Genomic DNA, 27752 nt, shown 5'->3' on the forward strand with positions numbered 1-27752 from the left:
ACTACACGGAAACAAAAAGTATGAAGATGATGCGTCAGGGCTACAATTTCTAAAGGGTCATCCACTCAGGTGTAGCCCAGAAAATGCACATGGTGAACTCAGCAAGGAGGTTGATGTGTGTGAACATGTTTGTTTGTGTTTTGCTCTAGAAATCCTTGATCCTTGAGATCTTGGTCGCACATCGTGGGATGTACTTTGAGTTTCAGCCCACCAGATTCATGTACACATAGTGTCAGAGTCTGCGCTCGTGTTCACACGGAGGTCTCCGGCCCTGGAGCGTAGTAGGCGAATCCAGCCCCCGAGAGTCTCAGCCTGTAGGGGCTGAGAGAGCACAAATCTGCCCCTCCCCCTTCCGCCAAGTGGGCCAGTAGTTTCTGGGGAAGGGGATCAGACCGGCGGAGCGACAGCATCTCCACAGCGCCAAGGTGGAGGTGAGAGGAGTCCGTGCTCGTGCCTTTGTAGGATCGACAAGAGGACAGTGGAGTCGACTCGGCCACGCCACCCCGCGACAGCTTTTCATGATCCTGCAGAGAGATGGAGGAAGCATCATGATGAGAAAATCCAGAACAAAGGAGTAGAAAAGGAAATCAGAATCATTGCGCCATGCATGAAGATGAGCACAGACGTAAGACAGGTTAATGCATAAGATCAAACAGCAGGGTTTTAATGTTTTAATGACACCACGTCATGGAACCCTGGATCAAATTCACTGAACAAACTGGACATAGAAATCCATGAAGTGTGGACACTGGAAATAATTTGCTGATCAATGATAAGAAATTCCCATTATGATTAATAGACAAGTTAGATTAAGCATGCTTATGAAATAGGGATGCAATGAAAGATCCTCTGAGCACAATACCACCTCGTTGACTGCTATCAGCAAATAAGACAGCATGCACTGATGTTCACCTGATGTGTCACACAAAATCTTACAGTGGCACAGTCATTAGCTAGTTACATTTCTGCCATCAGTCTGTAAGGCTATGGAAGTACATATTTTTTTCTTTTTTAATTGAGTAAGTAGTTCTATAGTGGGCTAAAAAGGCTCTTTATTTAAAATCTTTTTCATTTGAAAGACACTTATATTAAAGACTATTTCATAAATTTGTACTATACAATCTGTGCTCTATCAAAGATAGTGTAATGAAGGGCTGAATGACTTTAAAACAGTTCAGTTATTTTAAAAAAAGAGATTCCTTTGTTTTTCTGTCACAACAACAAAACAACAATACGTATCAGCACTTTCTATGGGCCAAATATCGTAATGTACACAGCCGGAATTTCATCAGTGCATTCCTATTCTAAAGACACAATTTTCACTTGCTATTCCACCTTCCAACAGCAGATGTCACCAGTATCCCTGATACAAGATGACACTTTTCAGCGTAAATGTGTACAGTACATAGCTTGCCACTGCCATGACCAAACTTGATTTTTCAAGATCAGTTTTGTCTGTGGCATCAATAATGGATTAAGACACCTTCTTTTGAACTTGAATAATAAAATATAGAACAAAAATGTTAATCATATCTATATAAACCTCTAAATCTTGACAGTCTGACTCAGAACCTTTAGTTTAAACACCTTACCCTCACATCTATCTTCAGCTACAGTCCAGGACCAAAAAGGAGTCACAACAAACCTACTGCTTACTGGAGCCCACATGACAAATGGCAGTGGATTTTAAGTAGCCTGGGTCTAATAAAGACTGGATTAAATGTCTCATTTGGCTTGTACCCAGATCAACATAATTCCCACCCCACATGCAGCGAGAAGCACAGCACGCTTTGGAACCAGCGCTGCAGAGTTAATTGGAGATTGTGATTCAGAAAAGGAGGTTTGACGGAAGGAAACGTCTCGTGCAGACACTTCCCAACCCCCGGCCCGAGCCATAGCATGACACAATGCCCCATGCGGTGCAGAGTAGCAGTAAGCTTTATGGCATCAGCATTAAGAACCCGACTCCCCGCGGTCAACGCCCTCTGTGTGCCGTTACCATGGTGACCCTAGCCCAACTGGGGGGTGTGCACTTTAGGGTTTGTTGTGCGGGGTGCTGTGGCTGTGTGACATCATGGAGTCATAGGTCCTAGCAGCTTTTTCTCCACTGTCTCCCTCACAGGTCCTATCAGGGCGGAGCAGATCCCTCTCACCTGCAGAGCCAGGAGCCACACAGCCCTCCAGGGCCCCTGCTGTCCTTACCTTCTGTGGATGACGTTAAAGGAGAGGAGGTCATAATGGAACCTGGTCAGACCTTGTGTCTTTGTATCCATATATACTCAGCTCTCACTTTATTAGGTACACCTAGCTAAAACTGACGCATGCTAATTCAGCAATCCTGCAATAAATCCAACCTTCATAAAAACTATGATTTTCAGGTAATGCTGAGACTGTTTTAGAGGTGTTGATTCAACGTATTGATCATTTTTAGAAAGATGTACCAACTGAGTGTATATCCAGCCTGTGTGTAGATTAAATTGAAGATGACTATGGTTGACAGCTGGCACTTCGGCTCGATATTGTTTTCAATGGACCACTTTTGATCAGATTTTACATCCCCACACACATTTGATTTTGAGGATCAAAAACTGTGGCAACCTTTCCTCCTCCCTGCAGCTCCAGAATATGACATCACTATCCCGTCCCTGATCGACTCTGAATGTGACTTCATCACAGTAGATCCCAGCGTGGAACAGCTGTATTTACCACTTATCACCATGGACACATTTCATCGCTACATTTGACGTCTGTTTGGCAAAATAAGGGCGCCAAGCCCACTTTTGGGTAGAGCTGCAACGATTAGTCGATCGAAAGACAATGAATGGCCAATTATTTTGATATTCAATTAATTGTTTCAGTCATTTTTCAAGCAAAAATAAAAGGATTTGCCACCTTTCTTTGTCATGTATGACAGTCAAAGAAGAGTTCTGGGGTTTTGGATTGTTGGTTGGACAAAAGATGTAATTTGAAGACGTCACTTTGGGCTCTGGAAAATTGTAATGAGCATTTTTCCAATTTTTTTGACATTTTATAGACTAAATAATTGTGACTATAATCTGCAGATTAATTGGTAATGGAAAATATTTGTTTGTTTGTTATCTGTTATAACTAATATATAGCAATTTTTTTTTTAATTAACATTTTTTTCTCGATCAATCCCATCGAGTATAAATGTCAGAAAACAGACTGGTCCAAAAAATACTCAATTAACAATGATGTAAAAAGAAGAAAATCTGTAAATCTACAGATTAAAGAAGATAGAGTTTTGGTATTTTTGCTTTAAAAAAGACTAAACAATCATTTATCAAAAGGGTTGATAATACATTTTTGGTAAATTCTCCACTAATCGGCTTTTCCTTTCAGCCCTACAGTAGATAAAAAACATCAAACTGCCGTTTCACATGAAAGAAATTCTGCAAAATCCAAGGGGTTAATCTGTTTCTGACAATCTCAGAAAACTGGTCTCACACATACCATATTACCTAAAAAAAACACATGACAATGCAACAATATGAAAATCATAAAAGAAACATGGTGTAGTGGATGCAATTTAAATCTCTCAAACAGTAAATATAAAACATGACATATATAATAGAAAAAGTTTACTTCACAAATGGAAGGGAAAATGTTTAGAGGCAGAAATACACAGTTCTAACCTGGCCTGCAAATCAACACCGTCACTACTGTCGTCATGAGCGCCCTCATAGTTAGTTTCACATTAAGCAAGGTGTTGAGACAGTGATAAGTGGTTTACACTGGGACATGCCAGCATGCACACAAAGATAAGGGCTTAAAAGAAAGAGTCACCTCCTCTTCTTGCTCCTCTCTCCTCTCTCTGGGCCAATCAGAAACTCATTCTGCTGGAGGACTGAGAAAGCATGAAGATGGTGGACGGCTCCACAGTAAGGCACGGGCGAGTGGACTGCAGTTACCCCCGAAAGAGCGAGCGGGTGCAGAGGGCAGAGACACAGGCACACACAGGAGCAGTGGGGGGAAACAAGAGGAGGAGAGGAGAGAGTGATGAAAGGAAATTAAAGAAAAGGAACGGGGAGAAAGGAGTGATGGAGATGGAGGGTGGTGTGAATTGTGATTATGGTGGTCCATTAGGGTGCAGCGAGAAGGGAGAAAGGAGAAGAAAGAGCACAGCAGGAAGAAATCTGTCAGACCTTTCATTCATTTTTCCATTCACGGTGAAGCTCCCTTCACGGGAAGGTGAGGCTAAGCCACAGGGAACAGGAAGTCATTCTAAAACATGCTGCCACTCAAAGCTATTAGGAATCCTAATGGTCTTACTGGATGATTAATAGAGTAGAATAGATTTGCTGCCTGCTCGTATAGTTTATTACAGTCAGAATATCAGGTGTCAGCTAGGATATGAGACAATTATACAGGTTGTGAACTGAAATGTGTTATGTGCTAAAAATGTTTAACTTTCTTAAAAATGGGGAAAGCATTAATTAGTCATTAGTTTATGGTTTTAGCAAAGCAAGAAAAAACAAATCTAAACTCTAACTGGGGAACAAAAGAATTCAAAGCTTCAGTTTGACCTTGGAGTCAAGCTCTTACCTGTGCACGTTCGGTGGCTGTGGGACACATGGTCCTGCAGAGGACCTTCTTAATGACATCTGGCAGCAAGCTGACCGTAATAAGCAGGATGATGCTGAGCCAGGCCGGACCGCTGGACAGCATCTGCATGAACACGTAGTACATCCTCTGGTAGTTCAGGAAGGGCCTGAGCAGTAGCAGGAAACAAAAAATGATCTGATTTTCAGAAAAGTCTCAATCAACATGAAGGTCATTGATGCTGAAGAAAAAACAGAGCGGATTATACCAAATGATGCCTCCCCAGAGAAGAGAGAAAATAACGTAGAAAAGTAACGACCCCCAGATGACAAAGTGATTGATCCAGGTCCAGTGGTGTGTGTCCAAGGCAAGCTGAAACAAACAGAATAAATACATAGTAAACACTCAACCAGTCAATGAAGTCGATAGCTTTGCCTTCAGGGTTTAACTGTTGTGCAAACTGAGCGGCCAGTGTAGTCAATCATTTATGTAACATGCTAGTTAACATGAACGCCGCAAGCTTGCATACGATCGGGGACGTGTGCAGCGGTAATTAACTCATTCGGGTGGAGGGATTATGCAATGCAATAGACAAGAGTGTCCAACACGCGCTCACACACCTTGAGCGTAACGGTGAACACCAGCACAGTAAAGACCAGAGTCCCAAAGGTCCAGTTCCCAAACATCTGCCAGGGAAGAGAGGAAGAACAGGGTTAGTGGTCACATCAGTCACACACCTGCATCCATGGATTTTTTATGTGGACACCCTGTGGTTTTGCAGTGCATATTCGGGCACAAAAAAAGGAGCCAACAGCCACCGAACATCATATCTAAAAAAGAAAATAAAAAAAGTATTCTCTTGGACTTTCTTTTAAGCTCTGGGGCCAATTATCTGAGCATATTTTCCCATCACCTCTTAGCATCCACATGATTCTACCTGCTTAAATCCTAGAAAGGTTCAGGCAGACATCGGGAGTGAACAGATGGAATGAGAGTTGGGAGGGAGGAGGGTGGAGGGAGAGGGAGATCAAGATGGAGAAACTTTTTTTATGCAATAACCACAGCTGGTTGTTGGTACCAGTGCACCTATCTTTTCTTGAATTCCTTCATTAATTAATCCTTTCCTTTGTGGATAAGAAAAATACTACGATTTTCTATTTTAAACCCATTTTTTGGGTTAGTCACCCGTACAAAAAGATGAAAACAGACCAGCCACTGGATGCTGGAGCAGTGAAATTAAAACCCAACCAACCCCGAGAACTGCTACCACAAACACATGGACGTACAAGTACACACATATACACACACAAATGCACAAACACGTTAGACAGAACAACAAACAGATGTTGGATCTTAATCTATAGTACATACTAGCAATACTCCATTTACTACCACAACGAAACACAAGGATAATGTGGGGGAGCGTCTAAGGTTTCTACTATGTCAGTGGAGTTGTTAGGATCAGGTACTGTGCAGGATTCAGGGCTTTACAGAGATTAGGGGGAATAATGGAGCACTGGAAAACTACACATTCAAATGAAAGTGCATGGATGATGTGAAGTGAGAGAGGATGAAACGGGATGAAACGGTCAAACTGAAAGCTTAAACGGTACGACAGGAACTAAAAAAGCGTGAAAGACAGAGAGAGCTGACAGGGAGGGAGACAGGCTTACCATCTGTGTGTTGGTGGTCATAAGCTGAGGAAGAAGAAGAAGAAGAAGAAGAGGAAGAAGAAGAAAAAGAAGAGGAAGAGGAGCAAAATAAAGAGAGAGGAAGCAGAGAGAAGGAGGGGGAAGAAAAAAGAGAAAGGAATCAGGACAAAGGGTAAAATGAATTTCAGGATGTTTCAACTTAAAAAACAGGACCAAAGGCAATCAAAACAGTTGACATGATACAAATTAACAATACAGAGAAAGATGCTATTGCGTTGTCGATATGAATGGAGATCCAATGTTGCTGACCTACAGGGGGGCCTGGGATAGAAACCTTACTGTTAAATGACAAAAACATGACTACAAAGTCAGTCTATAACACTTAACGCCTCTTTCATGAGAATCCAATGGAGATGGATGAGTGTTCGTTCAGAAACTTTGTGTCCATTATCCTCTTTTCATTTCCCTAAAAGTGCTTTAACTGTTCTATTTCTACCTGGCTCCTCTGTTGACACAGAGACAGAGGCTTACCTGGCCATTGCTGGTGAAGGTGGTGTTGTCAAACAGGAAGTAGGCACCAAAGAAGAAGATAACAGCGTCAAACACACCCAGGCATGTCCAATACAGGAAGACAGGCCAGCGGAGGAGGGAGTTCTTTGCTATGTCCCTAAAGACAGGCAAAAACAAAACAAAGCAAAATGAGCAAAAGCAGCTAATATAGCATTATAAAAGTCGCGGACAACATGTCTCCTTCGACCTCACCTGTACAAGGAGGGATCCCTCTTGAGCGTCTCCATGGTGACGTGCTGCTCAACCAGGCTGTAGAGGAGGATGGGGAGTGAGGTGAAGCTGATGTTGTACAACGTCAAGTAGGCGGTGTCGTACAGAGGCTGCAGAGGGACAATAAACATACAGACAACATCAGACATCTGGAAAGGAAAAGGCCATCCTGAAATTTTAAGTTACATCATTTTTTTGGCCACTTGGGGGCATTCATTTCACAGTTAGCAATATGGAAGACACATGGCAGCATAAGCTTTTTTGTGGGGAAAAATGTCTGGTCCTTCAGGTAGTCGCTAACTTTTTGCCACATTTCCACCCTAAGTACCCAGAACTTGCAAACTTTTAGTCCCAGGAACTACTTTTAACCGGTAGATTGAGCCCATTGTTGGCTTCCTTTCCACCGCAGTCTAATGGTGCGTTCCATCTGAACTTGGCAGTCGGAATTTCCGAGTTCTCGGTCGACATTTTCATCTGAAAAGACCCCCCATTTTCGACTCAGAAAGTCGGAGACACCTCACCAACCCTCAGCATTACGCACAGTTCTGTCCAACTTCTATCAGTTGCTCCAGTGTTTTTATGCCAAAATAACTTCCACTTGGGTATGACGTCATTCATTCAAATAAACAAAACATTTTTATAGTGGCTGAAAAATGTTGCAAGTACTCGACCAATCAGAAATGTTCAGTGCTGCAAGCCCAGCCCCCAAAGTTCCTTTACTTTTGGAAGGTACTACTGAAATAATGTCCACAGAGCTTAATTTAGACCCTGTGCCCTGCACTGAAAAGGTTCCTGATCCCTAGAGAAAGTTCCTGCGGCTGAAAAGCGACTTTTATCTGCCTTTTATTGCTGGGCAGGTACCATGAAGTTAATGTATTAGAGTTGTCTGCTCCAGCTAGAAACATGATTGATGACAATGGAGTTTGTGGGCTGTGAAATCAAAACAATGAGCTAAAAGAGGTGAAAATACTCAGAACAGCTGAGAGTAACTAGAGTAGGTAGCTTCTCTGTGGGTCCGTCAATGTGAGCTACACCTTTCACATTACGTCATTTGATCCATTGTTAACATGAAAATATGAATTCCTGTAGCTTTAAAAAATAAATGTTTAAGGGAAACTCCACCAAATGTACACATTAGAGTGCGTTTACAGGTCTTGGGGAGTACTGCTGCATATGTGAAAACAGTACTATAAAGCCTTTTGTGGCTCCATAGGAAGCTGCATGTAATCTGATTAATTGCCTCCAGTGATGTCACTCAGTGGCTAAATTGCCTTTGAAAAGCATTAATTATTATATAAAGCTGGTTTAATCCAGACCACTGTGAGAATATGTAATGTGTACATAGTGTATTTAAACACTACGCTGTGTGCTTGCAGACTGCAGCTTTAACACAGTGTTAAGTGCTTACCTGCTGGGAGAACCCACAGAAGAACTGATACAGGAACTGAGGGAAGATGAAGCATACATTCTGCAAAAGATTTAAGAGGAGAAAAAACAACGAATGGAGAGAGTGATAGGCTTGTGACAAGTACACATGAGGAGATTTGAAGAATCTAAAAATGCTACTATCTACACATTTCTGTTTATGCAGAGATTGTGAGCTATAAGCTGACTGAGTGGGCCGCACAGAGCTGGCCTGCCAAAAGGAAAAAATGAATCAGTTGGCAGGGCACTGCTTGCTGTGGAAGCCGCCCACACTGATCATCGTAGCCATGAATCCAGGAGAGAACGCCGCACCAGGGATTCATGAATCCGGTAATCTGTCAAAGTAGCTGCAAAATCTGGTTCTTTGTAGCTCAGTGTTGCACTGGGAATTACTATAAAGTGATTAAAATGACTGAGTACACGAGGCATCCGTCTTGTACCTTATAGAAGAAGTACTGAACGAGTTCAGCAATTCGGATGTAATAGTAGTGCCCGTGAACGAGCAGCATCTTCTTCAGGTGTTTGAACTTGGGGATAGCATAGTCACTGTTTCTTGCTGCCTGTCGGCCTTCTTTACCCATGATGCCTTAAGGAGAAAGAGAGGTTGGTTACTTATAATCAGATCAAGAACGTAACACAAGAGGGGGGTTAACACCTATCTATATACAGACACTAATGTTTACAGTAGAATATAGGAGAGCCTATCAGATATGCAAAAAGAAATCTAGTTCTAACATCTTTTATCAGCTGAATTTGTGGGTATATGTGACCATTTTAAAATCAAGTTTCATATTTTGTTTTTTATAGGTTATCTATTACACTTACTCAATTTCAAGACAGGAATTCTGTTTACAATTTACTATTCCTGCATTATATAGTCGCTATAATCTTGATAGTTTACTGACAGTTGTCAAACATTCTGCTTCAGTACATATCCATCACAAACTGATCACCCAATTTATGTGATTCTTGTCTACAAATGTTTGTTTATATTATGTGTTTTTGCGCAAAAAAACAAACATTGACGCAAACATCTTCATTAGATTGTTTTACTCTCAATCATCAATATATATGGACTTTAAAAAATAACTCAGCCTCTTAATAGAAACAATGTAATGTATATATTAATGGATGAAATGAGCTCACCAATGCCCACATGTGCTTCCAAGATCATGCTGACATCATTGGCTCCATCGCCGATGGCGAGGGTTATGGGGTGCTCCTTGGAAGCTTTAATTAGTTTCACAATCTGCCGAAAACAAAAACTTCAGTCACTACAGCTGTACCTCATTCAGAAATGTGCTTTGAGTATATTTATGAAGTGAAGTGCAGTTCTCTCACCTGTGCTTTCTGCAGTGGTGCCATGCGACAGCAGAGCACAGCGCTACAGTTGCGACAGATCTCTAGAAAAATATCTCTGTAGTTGCCAGGCCCGGCTCCCTCCTGGTTAGGCTTCAGTACTGCAGACAAAGTGGCCCCGTCGATGATCAGACCGAAATCAAGGCAGTCGACTGACAACCTGGAACAAAATATCACAGATCAACAGGGAGCTTTTCACACAACACAACAGATTAGTCTTGATCTTCTACTGATATAACCAGTTGTAAGCGCAAATTTAATTTGTGATTATGTGATACATGGATCCACAACATTGACCATGTGAACTGGTGTAAACACTGTAGAGCACCAACAATAAGTCGATTGACAGAATGTTTATCAGCAACTACTTTGATAATCGATTAACCATTTCAAGTAAAAATGTGATGGTTACAATTTAATGCCTTTTTCTTGTCTTACATTTCAATAAGTTGAACACTTTTGGCTTCTGGACTGCTGATTGGACAATAGAAGACATCTGAGGTAGGGATGCACTGATTTATTGGCTGAACATCAGTATTGCTCTATAAACACCTTGTTGACTGCTGTTGGCCCTAACCTAACACTCATTGATAGCAGCGGCCGATGTGTGCGGTGGCACATTCATCGCTATCCGACAAATTGTTATTTGAACTTCAGTATTTCACAATCAGTGCATCCCTAATTTGAAGAAATTGTGACAGTTCAGTTAACTGACAGAATAAAAAGCAGATTAATGGATAGTAATAGTAAAATAATTATCAGTTGCAGTCTTAATATACAGTAGATATCTGCGTGCATAATCTCATACCCAGAAATCGAGCGTTGTCTGAGAACGGTCCTGTTTAGTTCAAACAGCACATCATGCAGACTCTGCTCCTCTGTGCGTTTCTTGGTCAGCTCCAGGATCTGGGTGCTGCGACGGAACAGCTTGCTGGCATAGCAGGTAGCTGCCGCCGTCTCCATCTTGTCCCCTGTCAGGACCCAAACCTTCATCCCCGCCTTGTGCAGCGACTCAATGGTGTCTGCGGCTTTCTCCTGGAGCCTGCGCATCAATACGTCAATAAGTGTTTCAGCCTCCAGCGGGGTAGGTAAAAGCATCCATCAAAACTTCAATCCATCAATTACCAACTGGTGATAACTCATCAATGCGTGACCACCCCTGTCCCTGCCCATCACCAGTTTATCTACTGGGGAGTCAAAGTGTCAGGCAACCGATCGATCGGTTAAGGACAACTACCTCTGCAGGTCAATACTGAAATCTGCCTTGTTGGAGCACAAACACATCTTATATTTTCAACAGAGCAAAAAATGAAAAAAGGCACAAAAGGCACAAAAGGCACAGCACGGTTGGTACTAAGTCACTTATCAGAGCTCAGACTGAACCTTATTTTACCTCATGAGTCATTACAATACTTTGAAGAGGAGTTCATGACTCATTAATCTTCCCTCAGTCCCCCTGCTGCTGCACTGTTTTTAAATCCCCCCCCCCAGCCCTCTCTCCACGGGGACCGACCTGTCCTCCACTGCCGTAGCGCCCAAAAGCACAAAGTCCCTCTCGATGATGTCATAGGCCTGTGCCAGCCTCTGCTCCCTGTCCTGCAGGGCCAGCTTGGCTTCAGTCAAGTGATGACACGCCTCCTCGTAGTCGGACTGCGACAGCCTTTTGAAGGCGACGCACAGAGTCCGCAGCCCCTCCTGTGAGAGAGACGGGGAGAAAGTTGTAATGTGATCCAATGTAAGTTTACTTAACATGGGTTTTGAAATGACAATACTACAGTACAATTCTTTTTGCTTTAAAACAGCATTACACAGGGTTTTTTATGGCCAATTAAGAGAGGCAGATAAAGTTTTCATGGTGAAAGTGTTCGCAAACAGTTGTTTTTTTACACTTTAATGTGTGTTAGGAGTCGTGTTTCTGGCCAGCTGACAAATGTTGAGTCCAGTTTTCTTTCTCCTTTTAGCTCTTCTTTGATTTTCCAAATATCTGGCTCTTAAACTGCTGAATGCTCCACTATTCTCAGCAGCAAGTCACTAACTTTGTCTGTCTGACACTTGGTGCTGAGCCAACAGAGGAAAGTTGTGGCCCGTAAAACCAAAGCAATGAGCTGAAAGATGAGCAGAGCTGGGTGATAATTATCTGTGGGTGAAACAATCGACCCCTTGCAAATCACTAGCTAGTGTTAATATAAAAATACAGATTTTTATACAGAGCTATCGTTAAAATACATTTTGATCTGATTGAGAAATTCATATTCAACGTAACTTTGCTAAATTTAGTTATTGACAAGAACATTTAAGTCATCATGGGTCACTGAACCTGTTTTATTTATAAAGTTATTTCACATTAAACAGAAGCTGATGAGGAAACATTAATGCACTGAATGATAGTTATGCCGAAACTGGCCTGATTCAATGTCTCATTATAAATCTGTAATGGTCAAACTGAACACTTACCACAGCATTCTGCTCCACCCGTGCTTTCACCTGCTCCACCTTCCCAGACACCACCCGAGGAAATATGGACGAGTCCGCTCCCTTACAAAACAGCAGGTATTCTCCTGCGATCGCACAAACACACACAAAAAGAAAACAGTTCAAACAAACTGCAAGAGTGACGCAGGGTGTCTAATCATGGATTTATAAAATGCATTAACATAGTCGTGATATCTGTTACCTGAGCTTGACTTGACTATGACGCTCATTCTCCTCCTGACAGAGTCAAAGTTGAGAACGTGGAGCAGCTCAAACCTGAAAGGGAGACAGTCCTGGCATAAAGAAGGGCTCACTTTCTCACGTTCATTAATCTTCTTTAGTGGGTTTTTTCTCAAGCCTTGCAAATGAAGTAAAAATAGTCCTCGTCACATCAACTCAGTTCTATTTGCACATCGTCTGTTTTGTAACTACTATTTACTATTATGGTAATGTCAAAAACAGAACGCAAGTGACTGATTGTCAAACAGTACCTTCAACAGATCATTATTTCATCTGTACTACAATTTAGTGTGATTAGTATATATGATGTTTTCTTAAGTACTTTTGAATGCAGTGTCATCGAATCCACTTCTAACTAAATGATTCTGTTTGATGATCCTTGAGCGTCTGAATATGCAAACTGTAATTCAAATGAACCACAACACAGACGGATGATCTCAGGCGAAGGTTTGTGATGTGTGCTCAGCGCATTTTAGACTAGCAGTTTGTGTAAAGTGCCAAAAGGCTCAGATTTACTATAAATGGTTACAAAAAAACCAACAAATGTGAGACTACTCTGGAACCGTTTTGCTTTCTCTCCAATCTGCTGGATACAACCCCCCCTCCTCCCCACTCCCGCTCCCTTCGCTTCCTTAAAATAGCTCACTATTGACAGGCCACTGCAGAGAGTGATGGAGAGAGAGGCTGGTTACATGAACACTTCCTACAGATCAAAAACCTCAGACAATTTCCCCCGACCGCTCTCTAATGGAATCTTGCTGCCTCTCATTCTTACGGACCAGGTGGATCTGATTGAGCAGTTTCTTCAAACAACCATCTGCTCCACTCTTTAGAGGGTTTTTTTGTAACAGCTGTTTAATATGAAACACAATCCTCTCTCCAGGCAGCTGATGTACGACCACACCTCCATCAGCTGAATCACCCCTCCTGTGGTGTAACCACAACAGAGCCTTAACTGACCAACCTTTCAATCTCGTCGTCTTTGTTGAGGATCTCCATGTGGTTGTCTTTCAGTCTCAGGTAGGTGTAACCCAACCTGGCAACACAAAGTGAGGGAGAAGGTTTGTGTTAGTCTGACAGAAGTATCTGTGTACACTGTGCAGAGTTACCCTCTTGGAAAGGCTAAAGGTGGTCTGACGCATTTAGTGTAACTTTAGTACAGCTACTACAGAACTCCACATCTGTGAAAGCAATATCCGACAGCAACACCCTTGATCTGGCATGTTGGACTGTGTGTAAGTCACGTATGTCAAAGGCCACATTCAGACTGAAAATAGCACCGTGCTTCAAAACAACATATTGGTCTGTGTTGGTGTGAGCATGTGGCTCCAGGTGACAGTCAGAAGGTCACATTAGTTCCAGGTGCGGTCCAGTTTGAATACTAGTCATGAGTTAAAGCTTATGTGATGCAAAAACACTGCACTGTGGTTTGTAAAAGATGCACCAACACAATCTTTTTTTTGAATTCCAATCCAATTCCAGTGGAATTGTACCGTTTATTAATTATAGTTAATATAAAGTGTTACTGATTCCTATACATGACTTCAAAAGTCAACAAGAAATTGACAATCAATCAATCAGACTATGGAGTCTAGATCAGTATGTGGATCTGTGACATCGATCCTATATGGGATAAGTGAATTACATCTGTTTCACTCCCTGATGTCGATATTGGTTGGGATCGTTCCCAAGTCTCAGTTTTTAATGCCACAAGATAGATCAAGTTTTTATAGCAGCTATCATTAATTTCTGTCTCTGACATGAAGGTGTGAAAGTACAGCCTATGCTGAATGTTTTTGTTTTTGTTGACCCCTGCTCTGTCAACATAACAGTCAGCAAAGCAGCGGAACAGAGATGTGTGTGTTTGAGATTTCAGACAGTGTTTAACTGCAAAGGATTCCCAACGATTCATTAAAGTTTAATTATCCTAATACCAGAGAATTTAGAGACTATGAATAGTCTTGGCAGTTCTTACATCGTTCCTCTGATGTGAATGCAAACAACCTCAAATTGAAGCTGAAAGTCACAGTTTACCTATGTGCTTACCTTTTCATTCCCTCCACCAAAGCCACCTCATCCGGTGAGGAGGAGATGTAGAAGGAGGTGGGCCGGCCCTGGTGGATGCCCCTTTTGATACCATCCACTGTTTCCTCCTCCTTCACCTGCACCGTGTGACACAGACACAGCGCCCGGAAAAACAGATCCTCGTGTTCCTACGGACACAAAGCCATACATTATAATCCTTTGTACCTTCTTTATATAGATGCAACAGTTAATTCCAAAGCTGCATCACTGAACGGCAATACAGAAGGTCAGAACTTCTTTAGAAGCACAAATTTGGTGTTCATAATATGTTTTGTATTTTTAAAATATTAATCCTGAAGTTCCTTGCTATTTTATGCCCATGTTTGGTGCTATTTAGTCAATACTGTGGTATTTCTGAACTATATTTACGCAGAATTACATATCAATAAGAAAGTATATCCATGAAAATCTTTGCTATAAAGTTTTGTGTACATTTAAGTCTTGGCATAGAGTGCTCCTCTTCCTCTCTCTCTGCTGCCCATGCTGACAACACATTTTTTCTTCTATTAAATCTAAACAAATCACAGTTGCCACTGCCAGAAACGCAAGGCTCATCACTTTTCTGTGTACCAGAGGACTTTTTTTGCTCCATGTAAGACACAGCAAACACTTAGGAGTTATAAAGAAAATGTCATAGTTTTCCTGAACTGGATACAAGCTGTATCCCTACTGTGTTTATCAGCAATGGAAATGAGCGAAACAGACATTTGTTTATGATATCGAAATGTCAAAAATAATTACTTCATCTGCCTGACAACGTGACACATTAATCTGTATGTTTGGCTCACTCACATTTTTCAACTAAAATATGTGAAAGTTTTCTTCCCTCTCATCTCCGTCTCTATTCAGCAGCAGAGTAAGCGCAGCCAAGAGTCTATTCAGGCTGGATTCACAAGCCTGTTAGCTTTGTCAAACACTTACTCTCCTGTATCCTCCAGGTGAGGAATCAATCATGTCTATACTGGAGGCAGCGCTAAGGATTTGGCCGTTGCAGATGGCATGCGGGATGTAGACGTTCCCATCGACACAGCATTCAATAAACTCCATGTTGTTCTCAGTCAGAGTGCCCGTCTTATCAGTAAACACATACTCCACCTGGGAGGGAAGGAAGGGAGAGGGTAGGGTAAGGGCACATCTGCAAACTGTTTAAAAGCAGATACTGTATGCAAATGTGCGTGTGTGTGTGTGCACGCTCATGTACCTGTCCCAGCTCTTCATTCAGATCGGAGGTGTTGACCTGAGCGCCCTCTCCCAGCTCTTCGTCGAACATTTCCTCATCCCAGGTGATGAAATAGGAGCCAAGGAATTTCTGCATCTCCACCGTCACGTACATAGAGACTGGGATGATGTAATTAAATAAGACCATGAAGGCCAGGAAGTCTGTGAATGCTCGGATCACCTGGAGTAAGGGAGGAAGAAAGACAGCAGCTATGAAGTTTTGGGTGAAATCAAGGCTAAGTACGGATGTTCCTAACGACTAATTTTCCTGACCTTGAAATAGATGTTTTTACTTAGACTTGTCGACACTCAGAAAGCAATCAAAATTACATTATGAACATTCCTCATTATGATCAATTAACAGTGTCAGGTGGCTGCGTAATATATTTCTGAACCTGAAAATGAGCATAATATGTCTCCTTTAACCATAGTTGTTGATAATAATGGATTTTTAAAAGGCAACATTTGACAAAGAAGACATGACATTTCAGTGCAAATAATGTGGAAATGTAAATGTAATTGTGTGCATTTATAGAATATATATAATAAGTTTAACTAGCATTTCTGGTGCTGACTAGCGAGGGTAGCACTGTTGATGCACTGTGTTTTTCAGTTCGAGGTTGGTGAACACACCACGTGGCGTTGGCGCTCGTTCTCAGTCCTGTGGTTGTACCAGGGCTCGTCTCGGTCAGGAGACCACTGCCAAGCGTATTTCAGAACAGTGTTGATCACCGCTTTACTGATGAGGATGCACAGATACACTATCAGAAAGGCATTCATCGACCTGCAGGAACACAGAGCGAAGATCAGGAAGAGGAAACAGGAAATGTACCAGTCCTCAAAAAACAATTCTTGAGCGAATTCTTGACTATACATCTAAATTGTGTAAAGAAATGGGAGATGTTAATCATACTTTTCTACAGCAGAGCGTTTCTGAGATTTAGACTGGTAATTTAGCGCCATCTTGGTCTCCATACCAGTGTAGACTGCAACGGCTGAGGGGAGAGAAAACAAGGCAAGAATTAACAAAGACAACAAGCCTTTCCTCAAACTTTTCTCAATCAACAACATTGAGAAGACTCTAAACAGAGTGAATCCACATGTCACTACCATAAATATGTTGTGTGTTCTTCAACGTGGCTCCTCTAAGGAGCAAGTTCTCAGCCCCAAGTGGTCTGCAGGAATGAAACACGAGCCTTGGATGAATTTATTTTAGGAACACCATGAAAGACATTTGATGAATTGAGAAAAAGAGTTGGCTTCGTCAATAAAAAATAAAAAGTACATGACTCCATAAAAGAAGTACCCTCACCTAGCCACAGGCTCTTCTTTGTCCTTGTAAATATTGATGCGTCCCACAAATCTGCAGAAAAAGTCATGGAAAAATGAAATCAAGGGAGGAATAAATCAAAAGGGAATATCTGCCTCTAAGATTGTAGCAGATAATATGTGTGCATCAGTGAGCGTGTGTCACACTCACTTGTAGAGGTCAGGCTGCGGTTGTTCACATTCAATAGTGGCATGTAGCGAATCCACCTCCTGCTCCGTTCTAAATGCCATGGTATCTGGTACAGCATAATAGGTCTGAGACAGAAAGGTGGAGGAAGGGGGAAGGAGGAGAAGACAACAGAGGAAAATGTCACCCACAGCTACTAATGAGAGCAGGGTGCATGTGACTCCTCAGCCGGGCTTCCTGCAGATTTTCGAAATGATGGGAGCGCCTGGGAGGTGGGCTGTTATAGACCGCTCCCCGGGTCAGCAGGAGACAGCACGCTGGGATGGTGAACGCATCAGGGGGTCACCCCTGGGGCATGTGTGAGGAGGGTGGGTGGAGTACTCTACGCTACGCTGTGGGATATATTTACTGTATGTGTGTGTGTGTGTGTGTGTATGCTCAGCCATGCGTATCCTCGTGTGGAGTGACATCAATGCACATCAGAGGGGCAGTGTGAATGTGAAATGTGGTGTATGACCATGTGTCACCTGCACTCGTACGCATGTTTGTGTCTGTGTTCATGTGGTAATAAGTTCATGGCTGCAGCTTAACAATTATTTTCATTACTGATTAATTTGCTGATTATTTTCTTGATTAATCACCGGGTGCAGCTTAGGAGGTAGAGCAGATTGTCTACTGATCACAGGGTTGGCAGTTTGATCTCCACCTCCTTCAGTCTGCATGTCGAAGAGTCCTTGGGCAAGACACTGAACCCACAAAGGATGCACGAGTCAGCATCTCTAATTTCTGGTCTTAAGCTTAGATAAATGGGCAGTGTTGCATCAGGAAGAACATCCAGTGTAAAAGGCCATAAAAAATGAAATATGTAGATCGTAAAAATCAAATTTCAGTGCCAGGGTTGCCAGCAAAATGGAAACAGATGATCCGCTGTGGCAACCCCTAATAGCAGCTAAGAGAGGAGACTGATTAATCTTCTGATTATTTTCTTGATTAATCGATGTCAGAAAATGCCAGAGAATACTGAATAATGCATCACAGTTTACTTAAGCGTTGTCTGAATAATAGTCTGAAATCGACGATCACATATGACAAAGAGAAGCAGCAAAAATACAAGGGAACAAAGATATATTGTTATTTTTGCTTAACAAAGGAAGTAAATAATTAATGAGCCAATTCCACCCAGTATTGTTATGTATGAATCCAGGGCTGGAAATTCAGTGTTCATGTTTGATAAAAAGACAGGACTATATATTTTTAAACACTTTAAAATGCTTGCCTAACTTATTTATTTATTTATTTTTTTCGCTTTTAAAGAGCTACTGAATCATAAGGCTTTCCTGTTTTGGGATCAAAGATGGCTGACATAAAGTTGAGTTAAAAATATTGTGAATCAAAATCATGCACTTGTCCCTGCACCTTGTGACTGGACTCCCCGTCCAGGCTGGTGGTGGTGACGTAGCAGGTCCCATCATGGCGGCTGGAGGAGAGCAGGATGAGGTCACATGGGAAGGTCTCGTCCTCCCTCACCACAACAATGTCCCCAACCTGACAAAGAGGGGCAGACACATGGCACAGCCATTATGGCTTACACATCAATAATAAATGTAAACACAGGGAGCAAAAGACAAAGAGACAGACCTGCGTAATCGTCTGTTCATCCTTTACCATTCCTTTTTTTTTTTCTAAAGGATTGAGAAGTTGCATAACGGATTATGCGAGCGGAGCAGCTTAAGCTCTGATAAATCCCATCTCCACAGTGACCATACACATGACACACGCTCTCTGATTTTGCATGATTAATATATTCATCATTATTCCTGCTCCCAATTCACACTCTAATCCTCTCTGTTTGATCTACGGCAGTGAGAAACCTTGGTGCAGAAAACGCTGGAAGACACACAGAGAGAAAGAAAGGAGGAAGAGAGGGAAGGACAGGGATGATGACAGACAAACAGAGACAGAAAGACATAGAGTATTTTTTTCTCTCTCGACCAATGAAATTCACTGAAAACCACTGCTATGGCAACACAAACTATAAGACTGTTTAACCTTTAAGGCTGGGAAGCTGTGCTGAAGCTTTACTCTGAAGCTGACACTCAACATCTCACACACACTCTCCGCACACTTGATGGGAGCAGCAGACGCAGCAGAAATTAGACGTACCTGCGCCCATTATACAACCTCCTCCTCCACAATGGTGAAACAAGACGGAAATACACCCATCTACACATCTACATAGGAAGTGCTGAGCTAGACACTCACATTACGCAGTGTGACAGCTCCGTTTTCATTCATGCTCAGATGATATAAGATAGGTTTCTGCAGAGTAACAGCTCGCTGAAGCTGATTCGTTTTTTTCCTCTACATTTGCTACCAGGAATAGGATTACTGAATAAAATAAAAACAATATTAATGGGTGTCTTATTTACTTGTGCACTGTTAGCACTCTGAAATCTGTCCTGAAAATTAACACTGCTGGGAGTTATTCATTTCCATCGTAGAATCAGGGTTTCTGCAGAGTTTATCAACATTATGCAATGTATCATGCATTATGCAATTCAAGACCTTTTTTTCGCACTCATACAAGTCAAAGAACCACAGAAAATCAGTACAAAAAGGGACAATAAGGCCTACGATTATAAATTAAAGGTCATATTGATAACATTTTTATGTAGACAAATCATTTTTAAAAAATGATACAGAGCTTGTAGAAAGGTGCTGAATAGAACAGAAGTATCTCCTTTCCTTAAAAACATTATCTTGATTGTGAATTAATCATTTTAAGATGTTTGTCAGGTCCAAATTGATTGTTTTGTTTATGTTTGTGTTGATGGTTGGTCGCAGTTTCTAACAAGGCTTGTCAGCCAATAGTATAAAACTGTTGGTAGCACGTGCTATCTGTGTTTCGTCAGTGGTCAACAGTAAATGTAAGAAGTAGGCGCTGTTAATGTTAGCAAGCGTTAGCAATGTTAGCTAATGCAACAAACCGGCAATCACTTGAGGGGGCGGATTATTCAAACAACAGCGGTGTTGCAACATGAATGCAATGTGGAATGCCATATTTAGAGGCTGAACGTTATTAATAACTCCTTTTAACATTCATGGAATTATTGAGCTTCCTTGCTACTGTGGCTAATAACAGCAACCATGTGTGCTACAGGTCCAACGGCACTGACTGAAACTCCACATAAAGGGATTGACCTTGTAGTGTACAGTAGATGTGCAACATCTCCTGAATTGTTAATATTTAGAAAGTTACATCTGCCTGTTAGTTAATTTAGATTAGCCTTGAGAGTGAACAAGACTTTATGGTGTTTATCATATTTAACCTGCTTGTCATGTTTCATTTTGTGTTATTACATCTTCACATGATTTTCTAGAAAATGGCTGAAACAAAGAACATCACATTGACACAAAACCCATAAAGAGACCGAAACCAACAATGAATTGACCCTACAGACATGTAGTGTCTGTGCAGCCAAAGGCTGATACAGATTATTGTTCTGTGGAGACCTCCATTGTGGTCCAAAAACTATTCAAACATAATAATGAGCCACACTGCCTCTCATTTTTCAATCTCACATTTTGATTTATTACTATGAACATGGGTACTGTAGTTTACTTTGAGCTGACACCACACACTGTCGTGCTGTAGTAAACGCTATAAATAGGCCCCAGCAAATGCACTATTTACTACTGCTTGAGTGACAATTTCTTAACACTAAAGCACCCAGATGATTAAGGAGATTAGTAAGCTTCTTTTTTAAAAAAAGCAAAGTCTATATTTGTGACCCATTTCTTAAGAATTCCTTCTTCATTAAAAATGAAGAGGCTTTGGACTGGGAGCCACAGACTGGGACAGAGACCTCAACGTATTGTGAGGTGGACTAATACATTGTTCACTTTCATGGGATTTGATGTAACAAAAATATACATAACATCACCAGACTTGGTTGATTTGATGACACTTGTTGTTATTAGTTGTAACTGCAAGTGTGTATAAATAATACAGGTCCCAGAGCAAACAGTCAAACAAAATGTGGACTATGTGGATTCCTTGTGTCACTTTCATAGCCTGTATGAATCAGGATCCTTGTTTCCGTGACATCGGCAACAAGTTTGTGAAGGTCATTGTGGTGGCTACGGCCCGGCTCAGTCTAACTCAATCAAAAAAGGGGTAAAGAGTTGGAGCGTGAGTGGAGCTGAGGCGGCACAATGAAGCCTGGTTGCTGACAGTTAGCCATACAGCTAGCAGCTAACTCAATGCGGCCACACTCTTAATTAGGCATAACTTAAAGCCTTTTAACGTTATGATTTCACCCGTGTCTGTTTGTTTGTTGGTTGGTTGTAAATGTTTCATTTAAATATGAACTGGAAGTAGACACGTTGACTTACTGCGATAGCGTCTCCCTACAATATACGTGCATTTGAATGTAAGTATTAGTATCAATATTATTGTTTAGTCAGTGTGACCCTCTATGAGTGACCTTTGCATCACCAGATGCAGGCAATACATAAATTAAGCTTCAGTACCTTTAAACCTAGTATTTCTTAATTTATTACTATTGTAACTATTCTGTAATGAATAAATGCAGCTCTTGATTGATGCTAGCTAGCTTACGTGAGTACATGTATGTTAGTATATTACACAGTACACAGAAATGTGGTAAATAGTTTTATCTCTGTTTCTTCGGGCTATTGTTGTAACCAACATGTATGTAAAATCTGAATTACATCAAAATCGCCATCCATGTAAGATACCTTCATCAATAACTGGAGGTCAATGTGTCAACTGACTCAATTGAACTCAATCAAATTGTCAATCCAACTACCCATGCTGCTTTCACTGTCAGGAGGCAGCAGCGGACACTGAGTCACTACGACTTGCCACCGCAGTAATGGGACACAAATCAATTGCTCGATTTGTCTTTATTTGTTTAAATAATCATTTCCTTCATTATACCACGTTTAATGAACAGAATATTAAGTATTCAGAAAAGGAAAGAATCCCACCAACCCTGCAATAAAGCTGTCACATTGTTATTTCAGGCAAACAGTATCTCCATCTTAGATGATGGGGCTTTAGTCCAATCAGATTGCACCCTCTCAGAGCCAATCAAGGACTTTGCTAGTTGAGACCTTTTTTTACCAGAAATGTTCATTGTTACTGGGTGAAAAAGATATGTGATAAATCTCCTTTAATTAATTGAGTATTCATCTAGTAGTCTGAATCAGTAACTATGAAAACTGCTTTATACAAAAACACACTTACAGAATCTTATTGGCAAAAAATAAATAGTATCAAACGTTGCTTTTGTTGGAGTGTAATGGATTATAAGGCATTTTCAGGAATTAGACTGGGCCACACTACCAAGCAGTGATCTGATGTTGCATCAGAATGACATAAGAGGACATCAAGGGATGATGACAGGAACGTTCAAATGTATGAAATGCATCAGTCCTGTTCATCTTCCAGGGGACTCTCACATTGCGCACCAGGGGACACTGTAAATTTTCCTCTACTACAGTTTCAGGGGCAATTAATTGTTAGAAAAAGACAGGAGAGAGCGAGAAAGGAGGGAAACAAAGTTAGAGAGGACTGCAGAGAGAAAGAGAAGGGGGTGGGGGGGTGAGAGTCAGTTATAGAAAAAGTAAGCTATGCAGCAGTACTGTAGTGTCGCTTTGTGGCCTCAGGTGCTATACTGCTCTAATGAGGCCATTCTTACCCGTAGCTTGTGACTCTGCGTCCTCACCACCTTCCCCCGCTGCACCACGTCCACCGGACACTCATTTATAGAGCAGTCAGCCTTGTGTCTGAGCCAGTCCTCATAGCCCTGAGAGAGGTGCAGCGAGAGAGGAAGACAGAACAAGATCGTAAGGGAAAAGGAAGAGGAAGCCGATGTGTTTGTTGGCACGGTGGCTTGGGGGAAACAGAGAATATAGATTATTGTGCAGAGAGAATCAAGGACTGAGCATAGTATGAGACGAAGGGGGAGAGGTGAAAGTCATACACAGTAATTAATTAGCATTGTGCTCCCTGAGCTTAGTGACCTGTTTCCTGGATTTCTAGCCAACATGTCATGTTTTAGATTTATGTCCCAGTAAAATTCAGGCTTCCTTAGCCAGAACAGCCCCATCTATCACTGATAGTACCCCATCCCTCAGTACCGGGACGCGGTAGAGAGGATGCATCTCCCCCGGGCATGGGATCCTCAGCTAGAGTGATTAACAGAGGAGACCATTCATTATCATATTTCTCACATCACCAGACATATTCAATGGCATGTCCTTTTCGCTGAGAGAGGAATGTGTATATACAGATAATAGAGCAGCCGATTGGGAGAGAGTGTGTGTGTGTGTGTATTTGAGGCCAGGAGTTGGAGTGTGTTATTGTGTGTGTGTGTTGTGTGTGTGTGTTGTGGGGGTCATTGCGAGCAAAATTTCCCAGAAATGCGAGCACGTTTGTGTGCGTCCTACCTGTTTTATGGCGGTGACAGTGATAACAAAGAAGAGGGGCAGGCCGCTGGTGACCGGGCTGGTGGGGGTGTCGATGATAAGCTGCAAAGAGAGAGGAACAGTGGGAGGGAGATGCAGGGGGGAGGATGAAAGGGGGACAACAGAAAGGAGAGGATGCCAAGTAATGCAACACTGAGTAAGGAAGTGCAGAGCAGGAGAAAAGCTTCTGTAATAAGGAATCAAGCAGCAATCTAGCAACGTAAAGTATCCACGTAATCAAATCTTGTTGGATTTCCTGCATCTGCACTTACAGGAAATATCCCAGTGTTTTTTAATGTTTCCTTGCCTATATGTTTTTACGGACTGTACATATGCAGATGCAGAGAGAAAAAACAGCAAAGTTTTTAGTCAACAAAAAGAAAGAGGAGCACAAACATCACTGTTGTGTGCCATGCCCAGTTGGTCCCATTAAGAGGGTGCAGTATTTCACATGCTACTGATACAACATACAACACACAACACACCCAAGCTGTGGCTATGTTGCATTCTGGTCTACTGAGGCGACTGCTGCAAAAGACACTGTTGCATCCTCCTCTCCTATGATAAATTTGTCCTTGCATGATTATTCAACATTTGGTGCTATACAGTGGCTCAAGGAAAACAGCTGTTTCTCCTGACAGACACTGAGCGGTACAATACATGTAATTTCAGGATAATATGATGTTAGCAAATTATGGTAATCCTCATGCAGGTGACGTCAGGCACAGGTGCAGGATTTAGCTGTTAATCTTGGATAATTGCTCTTATTTTGAAATCAGGGCACAATGAGGGCAACATCTTACTGTAACCGTCATCAGCACTCGTTTGATTGGTTAGTGCAGACGATTGAAAAGACAACATCTTGTTGAGTTAATATAAGGCTATGAGGAAAACTGTCTCAAAATGCAATATGTGTATCTTAACCATGAAATAAGTTCAATTAGCATGTGCAGCCTAAATAATTCTTTCTGTTTCTATTTATTTCAACTCTGTGAGAAACTTTAAGAACATTTTGTCTGCCTTCTGAACTGTGTCAACAAGCAGGGCCGGGCGATACGGCCTTAAAATAATACCACCATATTAAAATGCTTTATCGTGATACCCCACATATATCTCATCAAAAGGACTTCATGTTAATAAATGGTAGGACTGTGTGACAAAATCAAATATCACTATATTTTTGACCAATTATCTCGACATCGCTATTGCAACAATATTGTAGGGATGACTATTGATACTTTCACCATATATTAACATATTTTTGATAAATAATGATCAGTAATTTGGATATAATGTCTCTATGGATAAAGACAAGTATTAGAACAGGTAGAACGGTCTGTTCAGTACAGAAAATTACATCACTGTACTGTAACGCATCCTTTAAAACCAGGAAAAGACACGATATATACAGTCTGATATCATGATAACAATATAATATTGATTATATTGTTATCATGATATAATGATATAATAGTACCAAGTAAAGTTGAGTAACAGATTTACTTTAGTCATTTGTTTTCAACATGTTTTCTGGCTCCACTGGTCCAATAACAAGACCGACAATCTGCACCAGCTAATAATAACCCAACTCTGAAAATAGCACCACATATAATCTTAAGCTTACTCAAACCTGCTTGTTTTGGGGAAATAATTAGCAATCTAATCAACACTATTCAGTTTCCTCTACATGAAAAATGGGGCAGTCTTCAATTGTCAAACTTCTCCAGCTGCCCTGGAAATATCCTGATGCGAAGCCATGCACTTTAAGTCAAACTAGGCCAGTTATGGAAGTAGCTGCTTGTTAGATTTAATTTCATATGTTTAAACAAATGTACAGCTGGGAGAGAAAGGTGTTCTTGAGATGAAACTGTTCAAGATTTTCTCACCTGGACCAGAAATATGACCAAGAAGTAGAAATTAGCGATTCTTCTGAACTGCTCAAACAAATTCTTGGGAATGAAGTTCCAGAAGGTGTACTGTGGGACAGAGTGACAGCAGCAGTATTATTAACACACACACAGACAAACAGAAAGGGAAAACAATGGCACATCATAATTCACTCCTCCTGGCAAGAAGAAACAAGGATGCAGAGCTTGTCAAACACAAGAAAAGTGAAGTGTGTCATCCTTAAAAACATGGGCACAAAAGAGATTACATGGTTGTCTAAAAACGAAACTAAAGAATAGAGTGATGATAAACAATGTTATGGCGCTGACTCCCGGGCTCGCTCACCTTGGAAGAGACGATGCGGTTGTCGGGGTAACGCTGAGGGATGTAGGCCTCAGCTCCCGGAGGGGGTTCTTTATGCCCGATGTACACCGTCCGACTGTCCACCCAGATCTCCTCCCCCACACACTGACGGAGAGAGAGACATATAGATATAAATAGCAATACAGGTGGAGAGAAAAAAAACAGATCACACTGTTCAGCTTCTGTAACATGGTTGTTACAATTCATAACCTACTTACTATTATTAGGCTGATATTATCATTACCACATTTACTAAATTAAATATCACACTTTGTCATCCACCCGCGCTAACACCTTATAATCATGCCAACACCTCCTCACAACCAGGCATCGACTAAATGCAGAATATGGACTATTAATGGTCTACTCTAAATAAATTAGATTTCATCAACTGATGTTCATTATTTGATTTTAATTATCTAATGCTTATTTTGCACCCTTAGTCTACTGTAGAAAAATCGACCAGATTTTCCTGGATATACTGATACTACTAAAACGACACATCGACAGAGCTTGTTGAAAGATGCAGATTAATACTATCTCTTTTCCTTAAAAACATTATTATGATTGTGAATCGATGATTTAAAAATGTTTGTGGGGTCCAAAATCTGTTTATGTCTGTGTAAGAATTCTGATGGTTGGTTTGTCTGTTTGTCTAGTCTGTTGGTATCATGTGGTATCTGTGTTTTGTCAGCGATCAACAGTCTTGGTAGTAAATAAACATAAGAAGAGTTCAGCATACTGTGCTGCCCTAATGTTAGCTAGTGTTAGCAACCTTAGCTAGTGCACAAACTGGCAACAGCTTGAGAGGGCAGATGACTCGAACGAGAGCGATGTTGTAACGTGAATGCGATGTAAGGGTTTAGTGGCTGAATGTTATGAATAATTCAGTCATTTATCAAGTAAAAAGGTCAAAGAATCATTAGTTTTAGCCTCTGAAATATGCTGATTTGCTGCTTTTCTCTGTTTTATATCACAGTAATTTGAGCATCTTTGGATTTCAGACCGTTGGTAAAACAAAACAAGCAACTTCGAGATGCCACACTCAGAAACAGTGATGGACGTTTGTTATATTTTGAGTCGATACAGTAAATCACTCAAAAGACATTTTTAAAAAAGATCTACAGATTATTTTAATAATGAAATCTGACACCATAAACAACACCAAATCAAATTCAAAGTAACTGTAATACAGTCCAAATGAATTACAAATAAAATCCTTCTTTAAATAAGAACCTTGCCTGACTGTCCTGGATTAAACATATGTTACACAACACTGTAACGCGACTTCAGTCAGTTCTTTTTACAAACAACCTCACAGACAAGACAGGGCCGACTAAAGGCTGAGTGCGTGTTTGTTGATGTGTGTAGGTGGAATCAGCTCTGAGTCACACAAGTGTGGATTTGTCATTTATCTTTCCACTTCATCCTGTAGGACCTCTCTGCAGTCTGCACTCTGCTCCATCATTCGATTTTTCTTTTTCTGCTACACACATACAAAACAACACTTCTGTTGGTTTTACTAGAACAGTCCGATGAATTGATACAAAATAATGAAAGCACGTTAGATCCTGTGTATCCAAGTGCTCCATCTTAGTTCATCTCTCATCTATATTACATCTAAGTAGCTCCCTGGGGATTAACAGAAGTGCATTCTGGGAGTTTAACGCAGCACATATTTTTTCCAAGGTGTCCTTCATTACACACTACTGTGGGAAATGAGCTCTCTAAGAAAAATCAAGAGTCAAGAGACCACA

At 41.2% G+C, this 27752-nt stretch overlaps 1 protein-coding gene across 1 annotated transcript; it reads right to left on the reverse strand.

The window, feature by feature from the left end:
- Positions 1–251: 251 nt before the first annotated feature.
- Positions 252–26186, reverse strand: LOC141001959 (phospholipid-transporting ATPase IH-like). The gene is made up of 30 exons (XM_073473123.1): positions 26166–26186; positions 25978–26100; positions 25632–25721; positions 23728–23808; positions 22977–23084; positions 18667–18795; positions 17275–17378; positions 17107–17157; positions 16905–16969; positions 16708–16789; positions 16428–16578; positions 15778–15975; positions 15498–15671; positions 14538–14704; positions 13456–13527; positions 12454–12527; positions 12234–12337; positions 11293–11474; positions 10588–10821; positions 9762–9939; positions 9567–9669; positions 8861–9006; positions 8404–8463; positions 6978–7105; positions 6747–6882; positions 6237–6260; positions 5184–5249; positions 4832–4935; positions 4567–4732; positions 252–524 (listed from the first exon to the last, which is right to left on the reverse strand). Exons 1-30 carry the CDS (start codon positions 26184–26186, stop codon positions 252–254), a joined length of 3594 nt encoding a protein of 1197 aa, XP_073329224.1.
- Positions 26187–27752: the final 1566 nt, after the last annotated feature.

The sequence above is a fragment of the Pagrus major genome, chromosome 9, assembly GCF_040436345.1.
Source record: "Pagrus major chromosome 9, Pma_NU_1.0".
In the NCBI taxonomy this organism is placed as follows: domain Eukaryota; kingdom Metazoa; phylum Chordata; class Actinopteri; order Spariformes; family Sparidae; genus Pagrus; species Pagrus major.

Coding starts and splice junctions, on each gene's coding strand:
- LOC141001959 (XM_073473123.1), bottom strand. CDS start 26,186: ATGTTACAGAAGCTGAACAGT. Junction 15,672..15,777: donor TGAATGAAGAGCTGGGACAG/GTACATGAGCGT, acceptor CTTCCCTCCCAG/GTGGAGTATGTGTTTACTGA. Junction 12,528..13,455: donor AAAGACGACGAGATTGAAAG/GTTGGTCAGTTA, acceptor TCTCCCTTTCAG/GTTTGAGCTGCTCCACGTTC.